Here is an 18,623-nt window from a genome sequence, read left to right as displayed (position 1 = left end):
TGTTCTTCAGTCAAGGCTCCTAATGTCTTGCCACTTTTTGTGATATTAGTAGCAGTTGATGATCAATGCTTAGGGATCTTTAGAGATTACAAAATGGTTAAAATCTAATTATTTAATTCTGTCATTCCTTCTTCATTTAACTAGTTAAAATACTTCTATAAAGAAAAACTTCTCTTTATCTAGCTTTGGTTACTTGGTAGTAGAATTTTTATAGGAAAGATGGAGTAAGTGCTTAATGTTTTTCGCCTTTATTTACTTGTTTTCAAAATGAGTTGGTTAACTAGAATCCTCTACTGGTAACCAATTAGTTTTGCTTTAAGTATCATTATAAATTCATGGGCTAAACATACTTGATATATTTCAATCCACTACCATTATTATTCTTAGTAATACTCAAACTGTCCTATCTTTGCCCAGTGATAGCTTTTTCATGCTTGACTCCTGTGCAGGAAAGAGTTAACCCAGCAAGCCTGGGTTGTGGCCTGTGTGATTGACCCCCCGCCCCAGTAAAAACTCTGGACATCTAGGCTCAAATGATCTTTCCTAGTAGACAACATTTTACAAGTGTTGTCATAACTCATTACTGGAGGGATTAAGTGCATCCTGTTCAACTCCACAGTGAGATGATTCTTGCAAGTTTGCACCTGTTTTCCTAGAGACTTCACCCCATGTACTTTTCACTTTGCTGATTTGTATCATTTCACTGATAAAATATAACTGTGAACATTATAAGTCCTGAGTAATTCTAACAAATCATGAAACCTGGGAGTGGTCTTGGTGGCCCACAACATAGCTCCTAAGTCCTTTTGACATAAACCTAGTAAATGATTGTAGTCTCCCAGCTACCTGTTAAGACAAGAAGTCCAGGCTCATCTTGTACATTTGCTGCCCTAGATGAGGATCAAACATTTCTCCAAGGAACCCTAATTCCTTTCAATGGGAAATAATACTTAGAGACTGCATTCTGGATACAAAGGAATGAGCATGCTTTACATACAACTTATTCCAAGAAAATATGTTAAATTTTAGAATATATGTTTCAAACACTGAATAAATCTTTAAAGTAGTAGGTATTCAGAGTCAGGGGAGGTAGCAGTGTCTCAGTTTGGCGGTATTTACCGCTAAAAAAAATTCTCTTGTTTACCTAGTTAACTGACAAAGTTCAGAAAAAGCTCTCTGAAAGTGGAAAATATTTGAGTTAATCATTTTTAACTATAATCCAGAACTGCAACTAGTAAAAAGAGAAAGCAAGAAACTGGATAGAGGGGGATGGAGCAGGGGTAGGCACTTAAGTACCTAAACATTTCTTTCTTTCTTCTTATCATGACCATTACTACTTTTTGACTAGTACTAGAAAAGTCCTGATATAACAGTTTCTAATTTTAAATACAATTAAATGTATATAAAGGAGCTTATCTTTAAAATTTAGATTTACAAATTAAGAAAAAAGCTAGTCAAATCTGTCAATCTTTTTTCTTTATAGTATTATGCTTTTTGTTTTAAGTTAAGTATTCTGCTTCCTTATGCTGAGGTTTAAACAAATTAACTATATTTTCTCCTTAAAGATTTTATACCTATTATAGGTATCATCTTATTAGCTAATACTTGTATAGCATTTATTATATAACAAATGCCAGGCACTAGTCTAAGTATTTTACATAATCTACTATTTTACAACAACCCCATATGGTAGGTAGGTATTGTTATGATCTCCATTTTGTACATGAAGAAACAGTCAGGCACTGATAGGTTAAATCACTTGCCCAAGGGCACACGGTCAGTAAGTGGTGAAGCCAGATCTCTGTCAATGTAGACTGCGACCTCATGATTTGCTTTGACCAACGAGCAGAAATGACTCCTGTGGAAACATTTAATTGCCAGTATGCACTGTCTAGCCTGTGCTTTCCTTGCCATCATAATAACAGAAGCAGAGATAAATCTAGAGATGCAATGCTGACCCACATATGGAGAACAGCTGCCTTGCAGTCACCCAGACTAGCAGCAAAATTCACGTGAGAATAAACAATTTTTTTAAAATTTTAAGCCATTATTTGAAGATTGGTTATTACCACTACACAAGTAGCTAATGCTAACTACAAAGATTATACACACGATGACGTTAGAACAGGCCCTAAAGGCACACATAATCCTTAAAAACAAATGACTCAGACACCCATGGCAAACACTTCTTCTAAAAGTCAACTACTCTGAAATCGATGGCCTTGTAGAGCTCTCTACAGTCAAAGAAAGAAGAAACAAAAATTATGGCCTGGCTTACACATGGTTCCATATGATATGCTGGCATTATCCCTATACAGAGGTAGCCTTGCTGGACAGGAGAAAAGGGAAATCCTCCCAAGTAGACAGATTTCCAAGCAGTTCTGTCTGGTTGTTCACCATGCCTGAAGAGAAATGACCAGAAACACAGGTCTATGGTTTGACAGTATCTGTCACCAGTACTTGGCTCAATATGCTCATGAAAAACATGGCTCTTTTGGCAGGAAGAGATATTATACCATGGCTCATAACAGACTTCACCAGTGTTAATCTACAATTCCATGATATGCCAGGCTATCTCGTACCTCCGTGTATTTTCTTAAGATACTCTCCTCTCTGGAATGCCTTTCAACTGCCCTCTAGCATAAGTACCCTACTCTTCTTTCAAGACTTAGATCAACCAGTCACTTTCTCCATAAAGTCTTTCTTAGCATATTACTTGTATCCATTCAAAGCCCTTTCTTTTCCCCTCACTCACAAGTTCTCAACGTACACAGTCAGGGATCTGTGAATAACATTCATAAACTTTGATGGGAAGAAAATTCTAACATTCTTTTTACTACTCTCTAACTAAAATTTATAACTAATTATGAATGTAGGCAAAACGAAAAACCTCACTACTTTCTGTGACTTGGTCACCAATAGATTATCAGAGATATTTTCATATTAAATTACAGTTGTTGCAGACACTTGATATCATTTATGCTCATCACTACTTCATGCCACATTTCTCTTGTTAAAGAGTCCCTGCCCCTGTAAGAAATGTTGTTTCCAACAACAGTCTCTCTTCTCTAAGGCACACAAAACATCCAGAGGGATTCTTTCAGGACCTCTTCCTCTTGAATTTAGAGAAGGGAAATGGCCTCCATCCCCTTGCCTTAGGAAACAGAGAACAGTTGATTCCTTTCCATTAATACTGCTCTTCCTTCCTAAGGGGTCACCTCCCCCTCTCCATCTTAAGCCACTTATAAACTGATGAAGTAGACAGAATCTGAGTGCTAACTTGTCCCAGTAGCTCACATACTTAATACCTTCTACTCTCAGAAACCTGTATAGGTTTATTAGTCCTATTTTTGAACCATAACTTCTCTAGGGCAGAGTATGTCTCAGTAGTGTTTGTATTTCCAGCTCCTAACAGGGCTAGCACATAGCTAGCATTTAGTTCATTTTTACTGAATGAAGAGCTTAACAGCAACAAGCAGGTTGTCAGCAGCAGACTCGGCAGAGAGGATAGGGAGCAAGTATGGCAAAGCCTACTAGTTCCCATCCAATATAGTTCCACACCTCCACCCTCATTGAGCTAGTCCATATGCTCAGCTGAAGCCATTTCTGAATCTTACTTATGCTAAGTGTGGCCAAATGACTAAGTTCTGGTCAAAGAGATCACAGGAAGTACTGTGCAGGAAATGCTAGAAAGGTTTCTTCAAAGATGAAAGGTATACCCCTTTTGTCTTCTGCCTTTCTTCCTCCTTCCTTCTGCCTAGATCATGGATGTGATGGCTGGATATTCAGCAAACATTCTGTGATCTTAAGACTAGAAGCCACATGCTAAGGATGGCAAAGGAAAAAAGAAAGGAGACTCGGTCCTTGACAAGTCTATAAAGTTGCCATATCAGTCCAAGACTGACATTTCTAAAAATTTTTTACAAGACAAAGACATGAACTATTTTCTTATTTAAGCAATGGTTATTTATTATCTGTTTCTAGCAGCCAAACACAATTCCTACGTGACAAGGTAAGAAAGAGACTTTAGCAACAAATCTATGGTCTAAGATGTCAACAAGCCATCTCAGTTATGCTTCAGTTTAATGCTGATAGAAGTGTTCAAGATTTCGCCACTGGAATTGGGGGTAGAGGATGTAGGACACAAGACTGAACAAAGAGCCTGGACTCTGTGAAGGTGCACCACCATCATAGTTCAGATGAAGGGGTATTTATAGTAGTTTAGCACACTGACAAGATTTCATAACACAGTACTATAATTTCTTGCCAACATTTGGCAGTTATGTTCTAGAAAAGTAATGTGGCTTATAAAACTCGACTGGCCAAAACCAGATTATATGAAAATAAGAGGCTAGGAAAAATAAACATTTTAATGGAAGATGTTAAACCAACTGTTTAAAACCTGTTTAAGTGAGAAAAACCAGTGAACTTTCTACAGATTAACCTCCTTCAAGTTTTCAGGAAATACCACTGTAGCACAACAGTTACATAAGGCTGATTCTCCCATGTATTATGCACACTGATTCTACTTTATAAAGATTTTGAACCTGTCCTTCCTGGCCTGCCATTTAATGTCTTTTGTCCTTGTGTTTTTATTTGTTCAATCTCACTAAAATTTTTCAAATTCTTACAGTGATTGTATCATTTTTGAACTGTTTTTCATCCTTACATAAAAAAAAATAGAAAATAATCTGATCTCTCTGTGGGAATACTGTTATAGACTGAATTTCTGTGAATCCCCCAAATTCATATACTGAAATACTAACGCCCAATGTGATGGTACTAGGAGGTGGGGCCTATAGAAGGTGATTAGGTCATGAGGGGTGGTGCTCTCATGAATGGGCTTAGTGTCCTTATAGAAGAGATCCCCAGAGAGCTCTCATGTGTGGTAACACAGTGAGAAGACGGCCATCTCAGAAATAGCAATTGGGTCCTCAGCTGACACAGAATTTGCTGACACCTTGATCTTGGACTTCCCAGGATGAAGAACTGTGAGAAATAAAGATCCATCATTTAAACCACCCAGTACTTTATTATAGCAGCCTGAACTGACTGAGATAAATATTTTTTTCCACTTCTGCACTCCCTTGAATTTGGACTAGCTTGGCGAGTTGCTTTGACCAACAAAATGTGGTGGAAGGACCATTAGATAAGTTCCAAAGCCTAATCCTCAAAGAGGCCTTGAAGCCTTACAACGTCCATCTTCACCTCTTTAGAAGGCTACCCTGAGAATGCCATGTAAGGCTGCCAGACTAGCCTACCAGAGGATGAGAAGCCACACTGAGAAGAACTAAGTACTTTAATGGAAGCCAGCACCATGTGCAAACATATGAGTGAGGACACCTTGGACCTTCTAACTCAGTCAGTCCTCCATGTGGCTTCAGCTGCACTAGAGAGCCAAGGGAAACCAATAGAGGAACAGTTTAGCCAACCTACAGAATCATGAAAAATAATAAATCTTTCTGTCCCAAGTAATAAAATTTTGGGGTAGTGTTTTAGGCAGCAATACTAAACAAAAAAACTTTAAGATAAAAAATACTTAATAGTTTTTTGAAGGTGAGAAAGATCACCTTGAGATTTTTCTCTTTTTATCTTTAATTCACCTAGTATGGTATCCTGGAAGTCATGCTTACTCCAGTGCTTCATTCCACTACAATTAAAAAAAGAAATTAATGTATGAAGGTAAAATGGAGAGCCACTAAAGAATTCTGTGTGAAGTTAGTAGTATGTAATAGGCACTTTAGAAAGAGGACTCTGGTTACACTGCAGAATGGACCAGAGGGAGGAAAGATTGACGGCAGGGTGAGCGGAGAGAATACTGCTGGAATGGTCCTAGTAAGATGTTAGAGCCTTAACTATCACTGCTGCTGCTGCTGCTGCTATTATAATGTATTTATGATGTGCCAAGTACTCTAATAAGAACCTTACGTATATTTGCTCACTTAATCCTTAACACAATCCTTTAAAAAATTTTTTTATTTTGAAATAATTATAGACTCACAAGAAGTTCCCAAAATATGTGCCAGGAGATCCCATGTACCCTTTGCCCAGTTTCCCCTAATGGTAACATCTTGCATAACTGTAGTAAAGTTGGAAATTGACATTGGTAATTGTTATTGGTAATTGTCACTGGCTAGGAAACTGACACTGGTATAGTCCATGCAGGGTTATTCAGATGTCTCCAGTCTCACAAGCACTCATTTGTCTATGCATGTGTGTGTAGTTCTGTACAATTCTGTAACAGATATGGATATGTATAACTACCACACTCAAGATGCAGAACTGTTCTATCATCAAGAGGCCCCAGTGCAGTCACCCATTCACCTCTCCCTGACTCCTAACCCCTGGCAAACATTACTCTGATCTTCACCTTTATAATTTGGTATTTCAAGAATGTTATATAGAGAGAATCATATAAAATGCAAGCTTTTGAGAGTGGCTTTTTTCACTTGAGACCCATCCAAGTTGTTGCAGGTATCAAAAGCTCATTCTTTTCATTGCTGCACAGTGTAAATGTGCCACAGTTTAACCATTCACCTGTTGAAGAACATCTGGGTTGTTTCCAGGTTTGGGCTATGAGGAATAAAGCTGCTATGAAAGTTCACATACAGGTTTTTGTGTGAATGTAAGTTTCAATTATCTGGAATAAATGTTTGAGTCCAGTTGCTGGGTATATGGGAAATCTGCTGTGAACTGCAAATTGCTCTAAAAAAAAGTCTAGTTAAAAAAAAATTAAGCCCTAGTACAAAAGAATATGTAAAAAGCATAGGTTTCACTTTCCACTCAGCATCCAACTTCCTCCACTCATTTTTCAAAAAAATACATGGGGAAGGAATTTAAAGAGTTAAATTGACAAACCTTAGTAGCTAACAAAAGTCTATATTAATTAAGAATCAAGCACCATCAAGAGTACAGGGTTATTTCAATTATACCTCAATTAAAAAAAAAGTCAAGGATCCATAATGATAAAGGTGATTAGATAAATTTGATTCTAACATTTTTTTATTCTAACTTCTTTATTCTAACTGTTCAGTATTTTATAATAGAACAAAATAACTATTTTGTAACCCATACTTTTCCATTTAACAATTTAAGTGCCACTTGCCATATTTTATGACTACATTTTTACAGTCATATTTCAAACTTAGAACTATAATCCTATAAATAATCAAAGTCAGACCTTTTATTACATAATCGAGTTTTTAACCCCTTTCTCCAAAGTTAAAATCTACTGATTTACTTTTCTTGTACTTGTTTTCATGGCAGACTGGTATCCAAACACAAAGTCTAGAATTCATAAAGATGAACCAAGAATTTCTAAACAGAATCTGTGTCAAAGTCAACACATTCACAATTCCAAGTTTTAATATATATTATTTGTTTACAAAAAGATAAATGTATATCTTTATCATATCACAGCAATTGCAAAAACAAAACCCTTTAATGAAGAAAACTTTCAATTCTTATTTTCCAATCCCAGTTTAATTTAAAACTAGATAGCTTTCAGAGACATTGAGAGAGTAAGGTATGAGTGTAAAGCACAGGTATGAATCATGACAGGAATTAGCTTGGTTTATGGAAAGCAGGTAGTGCCAAGTAAAAACTAATCTAAATCAAAACACTGGGTGCAATGTTTATTTCTGGCAACTTTAGCTCCTGGCTAGAAAATCTATCCCAGCTATGATATTAAATAGTGAAAATTTATTGAGCTACAAAAATATTGACAGATTTCGAAGCCCTGTTTCTGTTCTGGGACATACCTCAGTGTGAGAGCCTTGAATTAGATCACTGATTCTCAAGTGGAAGCCCACGGTGAGCCATATCATCTAGGAGATTTTTTTTTCCCTTCAAAACAGAGCTACCTCCCTTCATATTCCCCCTTCCATAAGATTCTGCAGGGAAGTGGAGAGGATATAATGGATATGTATGTGTGCCTTTTTTTTTCCCCCAACTCCTAGAGTATTCTCATACATTTGTAACTCTCCACTTTCATGGAGAAATCCTGAATTAGGTCCAACTCTATTTTTTAACGTTCTATCAACAGCAGGCAAAATGAGCAGAGCTACAAAGCGACAAGAGCACAGCAGAAAGCTCTGCAGGTAAGGGGTTGTACTAACACCAGCTGAAAGTCACCTTTAGAGCTTTCTGTGCCAGCTCCCTCCAGAATCCATTATATTACATTTTAGACAATGACAAATGTTCAGTTCATCATCCTGGAAAAGCACATAGTCTACTAGCCAGATAAAAATGTAAAAAGAAGCTATTTTGGATATCAAAAAAACTAAGAAGCCACAGGGAAAAAAAAGACAAAAATGCCTCTGTTCTTGCATTAAAAGAACAATAACAAAGTAATACTCTGTGCATCTGATAACTTACTTGGAGACTTTCTGCTCATATTTTATCATTTTAGTTTTTCATTATGTAGCACTGATTTTTCTATTATAAAACTCAGTCAAGCTGAAAATCTTAATCATTCTAGAACTTAATAAACCTAAGATACTAAAGCTGTATTAAAAACAATCAAACAATCCCAAATCCATACAGCATATCAAGATAGCTTAAGAGTTTATTAAAAAACAAGATTTCAAAGTCCATTTTAGAGCAATTATATTTCCTTACAGCGATTGTTTCAAATTCCTTATAAACGGTCCAGTACTGAAATATGTCAGAAAAGAGGATTTCTAATGATATACAAATTATCAGTCAGTTATCAAACGATATTCTAATTAGGACTAGTGTTCTTAAACCACTTGGTAATTTCCTACCCAATGTTCAACTTTATTGCATTCTACAATGACACCTACTGGCCATTCAAAATCAGCCATTAGTTCTCTAAGACAGCTCTAGTAGGCTGGTTACATAACAAGAAGAAACACAGGTATACACACATAGAGACACACATACACACACACACACCCCTGCATAAAAGCAGAGATTTGTTCACAGATACTCACACTATAGAAATGCACCTAAAATAGAAGCAGAACTATTCTTTGTGACTGAGATAGTATTATTTTTGCCAACAGTTAAAAAGACAAAGAATGAAACATCAAGTATCACAATTTTTATCTGAAACACTGCCAAATATTCGGTACTCTGAACATTTCAATACAAACTCACCTCTCTTTACCAAGTGACACTTAGAAAAAAAAATTTTTTAATTTAGTTTCTAGGATGTACTAATATAAGTTATCGATATTAGGGCAAAAAACCACATCTTAGAAAGTTTTTCTGACGTGCAGAATAAGCTCAGTAAAATGATGTACTTGCTAATACGATTGCTCATCTTAATTTGGGGTAAATCAATTAAGGAATACTTCTATCACTGAACCCACCACAGAATAATCTGTTTGATAAATTCTTAATGACTACCTATGTTTTCTTGACAATCCTGTGTTTCATTATAACGATTACACACAAAAATATTTTTAACCAATTAAACTGGACTTACTCTCTAGAAAAAAAAATTAGCTTTTATTTTCCAAGCTAAAGGCAACATTTCAATCAGCTTATGTTTTAGCAATTTATAATGCTTCTTTTAAAACTGCTTTCCTGCGAACTATAAAATCAAGTTTTTAATGTAGTTAAACAGTCCATTACACATACTGAATGGAATTCCTATTTAAATTCCACATTTCATTGGGCAAATAATGAAGTATAATAACTTGGGGGAAAATGATAATTTACAGTTAATTCTCTCTGTAAATACATTTTACTTGGTCGGAGAGATTCAGAGAACATATTTTTTAAACCTAAGAAATAAGCAACTCATAACTAGTTTCTCAGACTTACAGAGCAAATTACTCAAAAGATGACTTTCTGCCCCAATCAGACCACCACCTTATGTTCAGTCTCTAACATACACAATATCTAGCGAGAAAAAAAATCTACCAACTAATTTTCCAGTCATTTTCCATTTTCCAACTTGCACTTACCTCCTAGTATAGATTGTTGAGGCACTCCACTGTCCTGAAGATTTAAAAAAACTGTAATCAGCCTTGACCCTCAAAACAAATAAATTCACAAACTACAAAACGTGAACCCGGCCACGCTCATCTCTAACACATCTCTCAACCCAAGTCCATATTTGGGATAAGCTCTTCGTGACTACTCTATCCTTCATGCTCCTTCGCCCACAGAGCCTGCCGAGGTAGAAAAACAGTCCAACTAACCAAACTCTTCTGACACATCAATAGGTTTCAAGACCTTCTCTTCGAGGGACAACCTAGTTGTTTGGGTAAATAACAGCCAAGGATTACATAATGTATAGCTATGAAGAGTTTCTAGCATCTGGCCGCCAGTAAGTATCTTTCTTCTCCGCTCCCTCCGTTCCCACCCCCAGAAATGGCCCTAAGAAGAAGCAAACCCGAGGATTCCTGCAATGCTGCGTCCCCTTCTATCTCGGAGCTTGATGCAAGGAATTCCTCCAGCCCTCACGACACCGTTTGCTCCCGCCTCTCTCTGTTCTCTGCCGGCGTCACCGCAGCCCCCATGCCCGAGGCCCCCACGTCTCCCCGCAGGACTCAGCCTCCACCCGCCGCGGCTGCTTCTCCTCACGACCCTCCCAAGCTGCTACCTGGTCGCCAGACGTTCGGAACCATCAACACTCTGGCTGCCGCCTTCCTAGACCACCCTGGGCAGATGCCCTCTCTAGTTCTGGCAGCCGGAGAAGAAGAAAATCCCTCTTATCTGCCACTCCGCGTCCCCCAAAGCCAGCGCCGCCGCCTACCTGTCACCCCGCTGCCTCCGGCTCCTTACCGCCACCGCCTCCCGCTGCAGCCTGCCAACTGCAGCGCAACAACCCGTCCTCCCGTTGGGTGAGTCCACGCTCCAACAACAGCCCCGCTTATTGGCGGCAGGCTGCCGGCGGCCCGCCCCCTGTGCAGTATCTAAAGATAACCGTCTCCGAGCAAGGGCAACGTGGCTTCTTCCCCGCCCTTCTGCCCTCAGTTTCTCTTACCGCGGTCAGACTCCGGATGCACAGATGTGCTGGGGGAATGTCCACTTCCAGCCTCCTTCATGTCATCTCCACCTGGTCCAGGAAGCTGTGACCCAGGACCAGAATGCTAAATTTCTCCTCTGCTTTCCTGCCGTAAGGTCCTCAAGGTGACAACTTCCGTTTCCGGTTGCCTCAGGCTGGAGGGTTGAATTGCGAGTGTCCTGAGAGGTCAGATTGCTGTCAGGTAAACTGGGGAGCTGGTGGGAGATCTCTTGATCGGGAATAAGAATGAGACTCTATTCCGGGATTGTAGAAAGGGAGAGACTAAATGGAGAAGGACGATGAGAGTGTGTAGCTCGAGAGGGAAGGAGATCGAAGAACTAGCAGGAGAGAACTGTGAAATCCTGGAGTAGTGAGGGGTGGTTGTAGCAGGATGCAGTGAGAATCTCTGTGGTGGTCAAGTCCAGATGCTTTTCTTCCTCTTCTGCCACCCGCAGTACCCCCTGCTCCGTGATTTTTTGGTTTACTTTTGAGTAAAATGAAGGCACAACTGCCCTCAAATCAAGAATTTGTAAAATAGGAATAACTGTAATGCCTGCCTCATAAGTATGTATAGTTTTAATTAAGATTTTTCTGGTATGAATATTTATGACACAATGTTAAAGTGAAAAAAAGGGTACAAAATCAAATAATTTTTAGAGTGATTACTATTTTTAAATTGCATATAGCAGATGCAGGGACTAGAAAGGACACTGAAGGTGAAAACAGTTTGTCTTTTATTTATTTTTCTTTTAATTCTATTTACTTTACTTTTATATGGTATTCACAATTTTTAAAATGAAGGTAAGTTGGGATATATATTTCAAAGTCTTTGGTAGACCGTGAAATCACATACAATATCTGTGGCATTACCCTTTCATATCCTTCTTAGGGAATGTATGTACTAGAGCCAGCCCCCTTTAGTGGAGGTTGATCTGCACCAAACTTAAAGGTTCACTCCAAATGTAGGTAGGTAAAAAAAAAAAAAAAAAATTCATCATTACATGTTCTTTCCTTGTTGAATTAATTTGCTTGCTGTTTTTGTTTGAACAGCTCTGTAACTGAAATAATCACCCGTTGTTTAGTCCTTGGCACAATTTAAGTCACTTTATCTAATTTAGGTTTTATTGTGACATATATATATAAAACAGAAAGGTGTATAAAACATAAGTATGTTTTTAAGAATTGTAAGTAAGTAAACACTCGGTAACCATCCCTCAGGTTAGGAAATAAAGCATTGCCAAACACTTAAACAAGCATTCTCAACTGAGGTGATTGCCCTTCGAGGAGGTAAAAATTAATTCTTGTTGGGTGGAGGTGAGAGGGCGAAAAAGAAAAACCTTACAATTGTTTGTGGCCCTCCAAAGAGCCACAGTACATTAATTGATACACACTATATCTGTGGTGTGGGGAGGACAGGATGAGAATCTGATTAGGGTAAAAAAATGTAAAATTTGGAGTACAATAATTACAGTACATTGAAAAACACTGCCTTAGAAGCTCCCTGTATGAGTTTCTGTAATTCCATCTCCTCCACTGTCCTAACTTGTAATAATCATTTACTTGTTTCACTTAAATTTCTTCTTCTATGTTGCATTCCTAGAAAATGAATTGTTAGATTTTTCCTTTTATATAAATGGGATTCAAAGTGTGCATATATTTTTCTGACTCACCCCTTGCTCATTATTATATTTGTGAGATTCAGTCATACTTTTGCATGTAATTTTGCATTGTATAATGTTCCATAGTTAATCCATTCTATCACTGTTGGACATTTGGGTTGTTTACAGTTTGAGGCTAGCATAAATAATGTGGTTAAAAAGATTCTTATAAAGTATATCTATTATACAGATTCAAGAGTTTCTCTAGAGCAATACTGTCCAATGGAAATATAATAAAAGCCACATATATAATTTAAAATTTTCTAATAGCCATATTGAAAATGTAAAAAGAAATACAATTTTAATAATGTGTTTAATCTAACCTAGTATGTATAGTCAGAATATTATTTTGAGATGAAATCAGTATTAAAAGTTAATGAAATATTTTACATTTTCTTCATGCTGTGTTCAAAACTGATGTGTTTTACACTTGCAGAATATGCTATTTTTGTAAATATAAACCCTCAATCTGCACTTATATTTCATAAAATTTACAGTTAAGTAGATTTGTACACCCTATTGGTTCCAAACACACTTTAAAATTATCCAATAACTGGTTTCAAAATCTGTTTTGAAATTTAAATTAATTAAAATTAAATGAAAATTCTTAGTTCCCCAGTTGCACAGGTCACATTGCAGGTGCTAGTGGCTACCATATTTGACAGTACAGATCTAGAGTATATATTTATACAGTATCTTCGATTGGACTTGGTAGGCCATAAAATATTCTAATGTTCAACTTTTCTAGGTCATGCTGCCAAACAGTTTTTTAAAGTGGTTGTGCTAAATCACATTCTCACCACCTGGGTGTGAAAGTGGAAAGCACATCATCACAATGTGTTTTCCCCAGTTTTCACAGTCTTGCAAGGTAGTTTTTAACCTCATGTTATAGAGAGAAACTGAAGTTTAGAGAGATTAAAATGATTTGCCCAGAATTTTGTAGCTCTTAATGGTGCATCCAGGGTTTGATGCCAGATATGTACAGCACCAAAGTTTGCACTTAAGTAGAATTCCAAACTCTTCCTTCAAGTGACTGAGATATCGTTGTTTGATTTATGGCTATTCTGAAGTAATAATAATTTTTAAAAGAAAATGAAAGTTCCCTAAAAATAGTGTTGTTCAACTTTTTGTTGTTTTTTGAAAAGTCATTGAAATATTATATTCAGTAAATGCTTATAAAGGAACCCTTTCTGAAATATTTTAATTAGATAGAAGAGAAAATACATTGAATGTATTAAAGAAATTTTTTAGAAGAAATGAATGTATGTATACTTTAATGGTTTCTTTCAAAGATTTATCATCCAAATTACTTAATATTTTGAGCATAGTAATTTGTAACTTTGAGATAACCATCATACCATCATAATATTTCAGCTTTTATTTTCAAAATCAAACTATTTTATGAAAAAATTTTGACCTTTGTTTTGTATTCTCTTCCAAATACATTGATGCTCAAGTAGGTGTAATATTCTAGAATTGACATTTGCCAAAATAAGGATTTGTCTTGTAATCTAGACATTTTTGGAATGAAACATTATTTTAAAAAAATTTTTTTAAAACATAGTTTGAAGAAGTCAAGACTTTATCATTATAATTAATCCTTCTAAAAGTCTTTTTTTTGTAATAACGTATAGACTCCCAAAAGTCAGACTGAATTCTGAAACTATAATTAGTTTATATTATTGAATCCACCAAATATTAATAAAATAATATATTAAATGTTTCATTCAAAGTTGTGAATGTTGTAGTTTTAACTGTGTTTGCTGGGTGTTGTTTTTTTTTTTTTTTATTGAAGTACAGTCAATTACAATTGTGTCGATTTCTGGTGTAGAGCACAATGTCCCAGTCTTGCATATACATACATATATTTGTTTTCATATTTTTTCCATTAAAGATTATTACAATATATTGAGCATAGTTCCCTGTGCTTGACAAAAGAAACTGGTTTTTATTCTCTTTTAAATGTGAAAATCATCAACATGTTTTGTAATACCTTAACATGTCTGTAAATATAAAGTGTTGGCTAATTTGTCAAAATTCCTGTGTACAGATTTCCCCCCCATATTCTGGGAGCTACTGTTTAATGAAACAAGCATTTCACATAGTATGTCTTTAGTATACACTATCTAATAATTACCTCTGTCTTCTAAAATGCAGTGTGAGAATCCTGCCTTATTTTTGGGCTTGTTTGTAGTTATAAATGCAGACAAAAATGGTAATAATTATTTGGTTTGGTTTTATTTCTGGAAAGCAGTGATTATAGAATTGCTACTGCTAACCTTACACAGATCATGGTACAGCATTATTTACTCATGCCCCCTTAATTTGAAATTCATAACAATTTAACTGGGAACTGAGCTCAAGTTTATTTTTATCTTATATAAAAATATAACACTAGAAAACTGAAATCTTTATATAGCCACAGAGGACATGTTTTATTTAAGCAGACTTACCAATTAAAAAGCTGTCCTAAGCTCTCTGTTGATCTAGTTCAGGAGTCAGCAAACTACAGTCTGCTGGCTAAATTTAGCCCATTGCCTGTTTTTAATGTGGCCAGTGAGGTAAGAATGGTTTTTACAGATGACCATTTGCAATCAATTTCATACTAAGGAACACTAAACTTTGAGCCCCAGTTGAGCAAAATGTCATCCCAAAAAAAGAGGATTGCATTTTTTATCAGATCTGTATTATAAAAAATTATATTCAGTGATTGTCATATTTAGAATTTTATTAATAAAATACTTGTGGAAATTTGTTTTCTCTCTTGTTATGTAAGTATCTACATAATATCCTTTTGAATTTACCTCTTGGTCCACAATGCCTGAAATATTTACTGTCCGGCTCTTTACAGAAGTTCATGTGATCCATATGTATTAAACATAGTAATACTGCATTTTAAAGAACCATCTGAAGAGAGCAGGTAATAAAACAGTATGTACAATGTTTTTGTTTTCCATATTTAAGCATTATAAAAGGACTAATAAGAAGGAACCAGTATTGCTTAGAAATTAGGAGCAGGGCTCTGAAATGGCACTGCAAGGTTCAAAACTCAATTGTACCATTTACTATTTTTGTTTAGAAACTTCAGAAAGTTACTTACCTTCTTGGAGCCTCATGTCTTCATCTATGAGATGGAGATAATAGTAATAATTTAAGGGAGGAGGGTATAGCTCAGTGGTAGAGTGCGTTTCTAGCATGCATAAGGTCCCAGGTTCAATCCCCAGTGCCTCCATTAAAAATAATAAATAAATAAATGAAAACCTTATTACCCCCCCAAAAAAATAATAATTTAAGTTCAAAGAGTTATTTTAGGAGTAACAGAGTTAATACATTTAAAGCACTTCAGCATAGTGTACTTGGCACATAGGGCATGATAAATGTTTGCTATTATAATGAAGAAAGGAACCAAATAGTAAATGTTTATCTCTTACTGATTATTTTTCTTTTTTATATTTTATATATTTGTATTTCCTAACTGTGACTATGTATGAGTTATGTAATAAAACACTGTTTTATAAGATTTCTTAAGTTAGAATTTTGAAGCTTTTATATTGGCTCTCTTTTTTAAAACATTAACTTTAAATGTTTTACCTTAAAACATAAATAGGATACTTGGGTATTTGATCCTTACAATCTATATATTTCTCCCTCAAATTAATCTTTTCCTATAGAGATGGCCCATGGACATGGACACGAACATGGTCATAGCAAAATGGAACTTCCAGATTATAAACAATGGAAGATAGAAGGGACACCATTAGAAACTGTCCAGGAGAAGCTGGCTGCACGAGGGCTAAGGGATCCATGGGGCCGGTAAGAATAACTAAATAATTAATTATCCTAGAGAAGCAGTATCTATATTCCTTTTCAATGTAGTCTCTTCTTTAAAAATTAATCATTGAAAATGGCTTCTTACATTTAAGTTTTAAAATCAGCCTTTTTGAAATATTTACTTACAGTAACATTCCTCCCATTTTAAGTGTGTCAGTCCATGAGTTTTGACTGATGTTTGTAATTATGTGACCACGACCACAGTCATGATACAGAATATTTCTATCATACTAAAAAGATCCCTCATCATCCTTGGTACTCAGTACTATCCTACCTCTGGGTTCTGGCAACCTTTGATCTGCTTTTTCTAGAGTTTTATACAGTTAGAATCATACAGTATGTCGTCTTTTATTCTAGCCACTTTCACTTAGCATAATGCTTTTGAGACTTAGGCACATTGTTAACTTATATTCACAGTTCCTTTCTTTTTTAATTGCTAAATAATACTCCATTGTATGCATACACATCATTTTGTTTGCCAGTTGATGGCCATTTGGGTTGTTTCCAGTTTTTGGCTATTATGAGTGAAGTTGCTGTAACCTTTCAAGTACAAGTCTGTGTGAGCCTGTTTTCATTTCTGTAGGGTAAATACCTAATAGCGGGATTTCTGAATCATTTGAAGTGTATTTTTTTTTTTAAGTAAAAAACTGCCAAACTGTTTTCCAAAGTGGCTGTATCATTTTGCATTCCCACCAGCAGTGTATGAGAGTTTAAGTTGCTCAATACTTAGTATTATCAGCTTTTTAATATTAACCATTCTAGTGAATGTGATAGTAATTCTGTTAATATATTGAGTCAATTTCATTGACTTTCAAGTATTAACCAATCTTGCATTCCTGAGATAAACCCTACTTCCTCATGATACGTTATCCTTTTAAATATTGCTGGTTTCAATTTTCCAAAATTTTATTAAGAATATTTATGTCTATGTTCATGAGAAATATTAATCTGTAGTTTTCTTCTAATGTCTTTGTCTAGTTTTAGTATCTTAGATTTGATTAACTCTCATAAGTCAGATTTTTAGAGTTATGTGGTTTTGTTCTTTGTAACATGATTTTTTCCACTCATCCTAACCTATATTTTTCACTAGAGCTCTCTGATTTCTGTTTCCTTCTCTATTCAGAATGATTGCCAGAGCAGGAAATTATCTTCTAAAGTTCAGGCTTCTGTGACAGGGAAAATCAATGACCCTCTTGAATAGTAATAGTATTGTCGAGTGTTACATACTTTTTGTGCCAAAATACATCATACATTACCCTTTTTAATCTTTATAACAACACTATATTGAGTAACTCATTGAGTAGAAGAGGAAACAGGCCCTGACAGGTTAAGTAACTTGCCCAGCCTAGAAAATTGTGTATCTAGTATAAGTGGCAGAGCAAAGATTAATACCTAGGTCTCTTAACTTCCTCTTTCCATGAAGCTGTAATGACTAGTATGGGCAGAGCCACACAGCTGACCTGTGATGGATAGGCCAAATGAGTCTACCATTTGAGAATTCTGTAAAATCCTGAGTATTGTGACTATGAAATGTAAAATCATCAGTGTTCTTTCTTGTATTTCATATACGAAATGTGGGCATATAGACCTAATTATCTTATGCCATAGAAACATTCTTATTGTCATCCATTTTCATTATCTTATATAAGGTTGCATTTAAGAAAATTAGAAAGATGAAAATCAAATATATTTTACTCAATGAACGTATGTTGTATGTGATCATAATTTTTCCCTTTTTTTCCTCTAGCAATGAAGCTTGGAGATACATGGGTGGCTTTGCAAATAATGTTTCCTTTGTTGGTGCAATATTAAAAGGATTCAAATGGGGATTTGCTGCATTTGTGGTAGCTTTAGGGGCAGAATATTACCTGGAGTCGCAGAAAAAAGATAAGAAGCATCACTGAAGATAATACCTGGAAGTATTTTTTAATGGCTTCTTAACTTCTCTTATAAAAAGAAGATTTCTTCACTGTAGTCTACTGGTCTGTGTGCTTGTCCCTTAAAGAATACTAGTAAGATTTAATAAAATAAGAAAACATGTACCAGTCTGTTTTGTCATTCTTTAAAAAAAAAAAAAAAGTGTCTCAAGCCATATCGTACTTGGTTTGGAATACATGGACATTGAGTGCTAGCAGCAGTATATTCTGCATGTA

At 35.7% G+C, this 18,623-nt stretch overlaps 2 protein-coding genes across 8 annotated transcripts in view; one reads left to right on the top strand and one right to left on the bottom strand.

Annotated features, from left to right (window-relative positions):
- The window catches only part of FAM126B (family with sequence similarity 126 member B), a 63,509-nt gene extending 52,412 nt beyond the window's left edge, over nucleotides 1-11,097 (bottom strand). For 2 of the 4 annotated variants that reach the window (XM_014563681.2, XM_014563683.2), the window contains exons 1-2: nucleotides 10,730-10,805; nucleotides 9,936-9,969 (exon numbers count right to left, since the gene is read on the bottom strand). The gene's annotated coding sequence lies outside the window, so the exon portion shown is untranslated. Of the gene's footprint in view, nucleotides 1-9,935; nucleotides 9,970-10,576; nucleotides 10,673-10,729; nucleotides 10,806-10,960 lie in introns of those variants that run through there. The other 2 variants (XM_014563682.2, XM_032480074.1) reach the window with 2 other exon arrangements.
- NDUFB3 (NADH:ubiquinone oxidoreductase subunit B3) lies at nucleotides 10,223-18,512 on the top strand. 4 transcript variants are annotated; one of them, XR_004320054.1, is made up of 5 exons: nucleotides 10,223-10,237; nucleotides 10,343-11,183; nucleotides 15,491-15,559; nucleotides 16,311-16,452; nucleotides 18,218-18,510. XR_004320054.1 is itself a non-coding variant. In XM_014563686.2 (4 exons), exons 3-4 carry the CDS (start codon nucleotides 16,313-16,315, stop codon nucleotides 18,372-18,374), a joined length of 297 nt encoding a protein of 98 aa, XP_014419172.2. In that variant the 5' UTR covers nucleotides 11,060-11,183; nucleotides 15,491-15,570; nucleotides 16,311-16,312; the 3' UTR covers nucleotides 18,375-18,512. The 4 variants fall into 4 exon arrangements, 3 of the variants coding, with proteins under 3 accessions (XP_006190012.2, XP_014419172.2, XP_014419171.2); XM_014563686.2 differs by lacking the exon at nucleotides 10,223-10,237 and having other exon boundaries at nucleotides 11,060-11,183; nucleotides 15,491-15,570; nucleotides 18,218-18,512; XM_014563685.2 differs by lacking the exon at nucleotides 10,223-10,237 and having other exon boundaries at nucleotides 11,114-11,183; nucleotides 18,218-18,512.
- Nucleotides 18,513-18,623: the final 111 nt, after the last annotated feature.

Source organism: Camelus ferus, chromosome 5 (assembly GCF_009834535.1).
Source record: "Camelus ferus isolate YT-003-E chromosome 5, BCGSAC_Cfer_1.0, whole genome shotgun sequence".
Taxonomy (NCBI): Eukaryota; Metazoa; Chordata; class Mammalia; order Artiodactyla; family Camelidae; genus Camelus; species Camelus ferus.
The sequence above is the reverse complement of the archived record's forward strand: the minus strand, read 5'-3'. Positions and strand labels throughout refer to the sequence as shown.

Bases quoted from the DNA above. Each gene is read 5' to 3' on its own strand.
- NDUFB3 (XM_006189950.3), top strand. From the start codon at position 16,313: ATGGCCCATGGACATGGACACGAACATGGTCATAGCAAAATGGAACTT. The intron at 16,453-18,217 runs GTAAGAATAACT...TTTTTCCTCTAG, and splicing joins CTAAGGGATCCATGGGGCCG to CAATGAAGCTTGGAGATACA.